This window comes from Apium graveolens, chromosome 5 (assembly GCF_009905375.1).
Source record: "Apium graveolens cultivar Ventura chromosome 5, ASM990537v1, whole genome shotgun sequence".
Lineage (NCBI taxonomy): Eukaryota > Viridiplantae > Streptophyta > Magnoliopsida > Apiales > Apiaceae > Apium > Apium graveolens.
The window spans coordinates 125,489,796-125,496,600 of NC_133651.1; the positions used below are offsets into that span (position 1 = coordinate 125,489,796).

Below are 6,805 nucleotides of genomic sequence, written 5' to 3' on the forward strand. Positions count from 1 at the left end.
TTTCTGCAGTAATTGTTGTAGAATTCTTTTTAAGTTTTCCATAAGCACTTTTTTCTAACAAAACTGCATAAATAGCTTGTCTTTCATCATTTGTGGTTATTCTTCTCTTTTTTTTACTAATACTTCATCATCACGGGCCTTTGTTTCACCTGAACAAGTACAAAAAATTAAAAATAACAAAAAGCTATAAAATTTTAAAGTAAAATAAAAGTGAAACTAAAATATATATTGTTACTCTCCGAAGACAAAAGTTTAATTGTATCAAACACAATTTGGTCGTCATTAAATAGAGAGTTTATATTTAGAAAATCACTCCCACGTGTGATAAAGAAAAAAATTGAGTTAACATTTAATTTTATTAGCACACTCTAAAATATTAAAAAATACTAAATATTATGAAAGAAAATTAATACTTCATCGAAGAATAATAATAAAAAATTCTACTAATATAATTTAAGTAAAATATCTACTAAAAGAATTTTTCTACGTAAAAGGAATTTTGATAATAAAAATATATAAATGAAAGAAAATTATTACTCCATCAAACTAAAATAAAAATATTTTTACAAATATAATGTAAGTAAAATGTCTAATAAAATCTGATTTTTCCACATAAAATTTCCACATAATCTTCATCTAAAATGCTCTTCATGTGAATTAACCTCTTTAGTCAGAAATGATTGTTCCTCTGTAAAAATAAGAGAAAAATTAATCATAATATAATGTATAACAATAAACGTTATAAATTGAAAACAATTTAAACAAAGTTGGATTGACAATAAAAAACTAAAAATCTACCAAGACCTGCAAATATAGAACCTAGAACCTTCTGGTTGAGGGCTGTTTGTTGAATATTTTCTAAACTCAAAATGAAGATGAGAGGTTAATTTTTGATTATAAGAATATTGGGGTGTGAGAGATGGAACCCGAGTCCTCTGCCAGCCTGAGCTCGATATAATGTCAAGGAATCAATCGCTCTAAAATCTCAAGATATTAGAGGAATGTCTTTTTCAGGATTTATATTAATACTAGTATATAACCCGTGTGATGCATGGTTGTTTTTATCATATAAATTGTAAATTCTAATTTTGATTATATCTCTTAATAATACTAATTTTTTTTTATAATTTTAATATGTTGTCGGCAGGATTCAAACCTTATAACTCTTAAATAATACTAATTTTTAAGAATAAATCTAATGGTCTACAATGACCGACAACCAAATTTTTAATGTTTCGTCTTTAAAATAATAGTATAGATAGGAATATAATATAAGTGTCCTATTTTAAATATAATAAAATTGATAGGCGATTAAGTTTAGGTGTCCTGTTTTGAATATAATATTAAGTATCATAATATAAGTGTCATATTTTAAATATAATAATATTAAGTGTACTATTTTAAATATAATAGAACGACCAACAACCAACAACCTAACTTTTAATGTTTCGTTTTTAATATAATAGTATTAATTTTAACACTACTAGTTTAAAACCCGTGTGATACACGGATCGTACAGATTTTTTTAATATTATATAATTTTTTTAAAAAAAATTGAATTTAATTTTAAATTTTCTTCATTTAAAACTTTAAATGATATGACTTCATAATAATTATATTAATAAACGTATATGTTCATAATTTTTCAGAACATTTAGTATAGATTTTAACACTATGTGATGCATTTATATTTTACTTTTATACGTAGTGTTCATTCTCGTATTGACAATTTTATTACACACATATTGCTTTTGATAAATGCAGTATTTGAAAGGGCAACAACATTTGTTCTCAATGCAAATAAAAATGTTCAAAAAATCCGAAACACGAAATCCGATTCGATTCGGAAAAAAACCCGACCCAGTTCAGCCCGGCCCCATTTAGCTCAGCCCGCAGGCCTTAAATAGGCCTTTTTTTTGTTGAAAATCTGGTTCGGCTTGAAACCCGAAAAATTCGGATAAAAGCCCGGATTTATAAAAAAACCCGGATCTAAAAAAATCCTGATAAAAACTCGGGTATTTTGAAAAGCCCGATTAAAAAAATCAATTTTTTTTATATAAAATTTGAAAATATACAATACTTTTTATAATTTTTAAAATATTATATTATAATATTAGAAGTAATTAAGGTATATATGATTATTTATATATTATATTAAAATATAATTATTTATTTAGGTATCTAAACAACTCTATCTGATATATCAATATATTATTTTTTTCGGTATTTAAACTACTCATAATTCGACTTATAAAATATTAAAATAATTTTTAATATATAAAGAAAAATCCCGGTTCGGCTGGCCCACGGGCCTAAAACGGGCTTATATTTCTTAGGAAATCCAGTCCAGCCCAATTTTTAAAAAATCCCGACCCAATTCATTTTAAAAAATACGGAATTTTTTTGAAGTCCGGATAAAGTTCACCGCAATAGACTTTTTATGCATTTCTCATTGCAAACATGATGCACACATTTAATCATTCTAGGACTGTGGCCAACAATTTTTCGGCTCCTCTCGGTGCCTTTCTTGCTGATTCTTTGTGTGGGTGATGATTGAATTTAGTTTGGCCTTGTGGTTTTAATTTATACTTTCACTTTATTCAGATTCCAAGTGTATCACGGTACAATTAGGGTGTATGTCACAGCGACACGGGCATGTCATGACGTCAATTAGCGAGACATACATTTTCATAATTTTGGCATGCCTTTTTACTATTTTTTTTTATTTTTTAATAATTATTTTAATAATAGAAATATCCATAAATAATAAATATAATTATAAAATATTTACGTATATTTGAGTATCTAAAAAGTTACTAATATAGATGAGTATTATAATAGTATTCAGTTGTTACTATCAACTAACTTTAATTTTACATTCAAGTTCATCGTATATTTTTATAATAAATATGTTTAAAATTTTATTATATTTAATTGATAGATGACATGCTATTTGGGCATGCCTTTTGACAAAATGCATGCATATAGGCATGCCTTATCGGAGTCTCGTGACAGGTAGAGCCGACAATTTCGTACACGACACGATAACACGACACGAAAACGCCGTGAAAATAACGGGTTTGGTTTAACATTTTTGGTACACGAACACGAAAATACGCGAACATGAAAGTACACGGATGAATTTAGTGTCGGTTTTGGGTTTACACTTGGGTACACGACACGAAACGAAAGTACACGAAATAAATAAATATTTAAATTAATTTATCAAAATTATTTGAATACATATATCTTACAATAATATTTTACATATTATATGTACATAAAATACATTCAAATTTAAATTTCATAATAATTGAATACACCTGAGTCTTTATGACTTATAAACTTAAGACTCAACTAATAAAAATTTAATATTTAAATATATATTTTATTTATCTTTATTTTTATTATTAATTTTAAATTACACGAAACACGACACAAAACATGACACGAAAGGTACACGAACATGAAACAAAATGAAAGAAAACCTTAACAGTTCGAGTTTAGGTTGGGCATTCATAATACGAAATACGAAAATATATGATACGAAAGTACACGATACGAAAATATATAGAACGAAGGAATTGCCAACTCGAGTGACAGGTACCCTGCGTACAATCCCTTGCATATTGTTACCTCAAAGTTGTCAGGTAAGACTATTTTGTATCAGAAACCAAGTTGGTATGAGTTTATTTCTAAATAAATTGGTTCAAAATTGTTAATTATTAAGTAACAACTAAATGATTGTAAACAGTTAAATTTATGATTTAAATTTTTTAATTTCGTAATTTGATGAATATATATTTTAATCAATACTTTAATGGATACTGACCACGGAAATAATGATTATACAATAATTAATTACTTTTAAAAAATGGCCAACTATTACAATTTTAAATATGAAAGTAAAATGTGATTCCGAAGCTATAAAATAAAATAGAGTTTTTTTTTAAAAAAAAGTTTTGAAGTTTTTATGTAAAAATATGACATTTTTAAGGTTGTATTTGCAAAACTATATTTTTAATTATTTTTGTGAAGAAACGATTTTGCAAACAAATGCAACCTCAAATAAAATCCTATGAAATCTCAAATGAAGTAAAAAAAATTCAATCATTTTTCAAAGAAGGTAAAATAAGTCACATATGTGATTAATTTTGGTTATAAACGATATTTTGCAATTATTTTTAAAGATGATAAAATTGCAAACAAATTTATAAAGTTACCATGTTTAATAATTTCTCAATAAAATTTAGCCTTAATTTAATATTTCTTATTGTAAATGTAAAATTAAAAATTCAGTCGTTAAAGAAGAAAATTTTTATCTCCTAAAATATTTCAAGAAAAAGAATTATTAAAAAAATGTTAGTGTACCAAAATTGTATCTAAAATAATTTTCAAATGGCATTTATGATTTCTAATTCATTATTAAGTAATTAAAAAAATGATGAACCCATACAGTAAAACCTCGTTAAATGAATATTCGATAAACGAACAAATAATTTTTTCCAAAGTCAACATAATATACATGGTGTATTTATAATCTCGATAAATAAATGATCTGTTAAATGAATACAATGGGTCTGTTATTAACTTATACGCCGTAAGTACTTATCGAAGATTGTTTGTCGATTCAACTTATAAGCCGAATTTACAACTTAAAAGCTGATAAGTTGAATGTTAGTAACGACGTATTTTTTCTCAACTTATTTTGAATTTTCACTTTTTAATTAGCTTTAACTTTAAAATATATATTTTCAAATGTTAATCAAATTTAAAATTTACGAATTAAGATAAATTATATTTAAAATTATTTATTTAAGTTCGTTCAAGTAAAAAAATCTGACTTATAAGTATAATTAGCCAAAAACTTATATTACTTATAAGTCTTTATCAACTTATCACTTATAAGTTATTTTTTCAATTTAAATTATAAGTTACATATTTTAAAATTTTCTAAACGGGCACCATATTCTCGTCCCGGCATATTCATTTATTGAGGTTATATTGGTAATAACAACAACGATTAAAATAGTCTGCAATTTTTTTTAATCAAATTTGGGACCTGTTCTTTGAAAAGTTTTTATCCGCTATATATTTGAAATTCTTCTCTATTCAAATCAAACTCTTAAAAATGGAAATCAACGGCGAAGATGGTTCAAAGCTCCGACTCGAATCGGGTCAACAAAAACACTTGGGACGAGGAAACGGGTTCAACCCAACTGACCGTGCAGTTTCTCGTCGCCACTTAAGGTTTCAACTTGTCAATTCAGATGATGAAATTAGGGTCCATTTTCAAGTTATTGGCAAGAACCCTATATTTGTACATTACAACAAAACTGATGAAATTAAAACATTTAGGACTCTTGAAAATGGTGAAATGGAAAGTGGTGATATGTATTGTGTTTCTTGTAAGAAACCCATTTGGTTTGGTTTGAAAAGATTGGAACTTGATGATGGAAGTAGTGAATTAGGGCTTGAGAGGCAGTTGGGTGAGAATTTGAATGTCGAAGAATTGGATGTCGAGGCGGTTGATGTTTCGGGTATTAATCCTGTTAAAGGTGTGTTCTTTAACATTTGGCTGTTGTTTTCCTGCACAATTTTGTAGTAGTGTGACTTGTGAGTTTGTTATAAGCTCGGGGTTTTTACTGAAACAATTTATGTGGTATTTGTATTTTCGATAAGTTATAGGTATAGGAGTTTTGTATGCGTACCTATGTTTAGTGTTGGTTTTTTTTTAAAGCTAAATGCAATTGTTATTGAGTCTTGAAGTTACTGAATATATGTTAATGTGTCTTATTAGAAGTTTATAGTATTTTTGTTTTTGTTGTGATTGACAAATGTGGATTTATGTTGGGATCCAAGAGGATGTAATTTGTTTATTTTTTGTTTGGAATTGCAGAGTTTGGTTTTGTTGTTTTGGGTCATGAGTTTGATTGTTATCCCAAGAAAATGATTCGGGATATTAAGAATTGGGATTGGTTTATTGATGAACCTGGAGAAGAAGAAAGTGAAAATGATGAGGTTGGTGTGAGTAAAAGAAAGGGTGGTGGGAGGAGAAAGAGGAAAAGTAGTGGAGGGGTTGAAGAAGATGATGAGTGGACAGGTGAGAGTGACGAGGATAAAGAGGTTCTTGCGAAATCAAGCAAGGTTAAGAGGCCTAAGTATTCGACAAGATCAAAAGGTAGTGACAGACCCGTTAAAGCTGCGAAAATTGGAAGCAATTCTCTACAAATCAAAGAAGAAGAGGATGATGAAGGTGAAGATGAAGATGAGGAGGATGAAACACTAGGAGGTTTTATTGTCGACGAAGACAGTACGGGAGAAGAATTGGAAAATGATGATGAAGAAGAAGAGTTTGTGGAAGAAGACGAGGAAGAAGAATAGAAATTTAAAACACTTTATGGCAAGTTGAAGGCACGAGAAATCAGTGATGTTTCAATTAGTTGTAGGTTGTAAATTGTAAATTTAAGTTGTATTTTTACCTGTTTTCTTCAAGTGTTGTTATAGTAACCTATCATTTGCTTCTGGTTTATTTCACCATCCATATCCATTTATCCTTTTTTTAAGAGTTCATTTAGTTCACTTGACACTCCTTAATATGACATTTGTTAGTTGAGTGAATAGACATCTGTTAGTTGTGTGAAGAGAAATGTTGTATGTTAGTCTTTTCAATTAGAGAAAAGTTAAATGTTATTATTCCTTAAGCCTTCCTGCAGGACAAAGATATCCCGGATTGGAATGTCGCTTATACAGTGAGAGTATACATCAGTGCCATCAACCTTTCCATTTGTCACTAAATGCAGTA

General features: G+C 27.9%; 1 protein-coding gene across 1 annotated transcript; it reads left to right on the plus strand.

The window, feature by feature from the left end:
• Positions 1 to 5,070: 5,070 nt before the first annotated feature.
• LOC141661441 (uncharacterized) lies at positions 5,071 to 6,559 on the plus strand. Its single transcript, XM_074468449.1, has 2 exons — positions 5,071 to 5,558; positions 5,900 to 6,559. The coding sequence occupies exons 1-2, from the start codon at positions 5,132 to 5,134 to the stop codon at positions 6,382 to 6,384; spliced, it is 912 nt and encodes a 303-aa protein (XP_074324550.1). The 5' UTR covers positions 5,071 to 5,131; the 3' UTR covers positions 6,385 to 6,559.
• Positions 6,560 to 6,805: the final 246 nt, after the last annotated feature.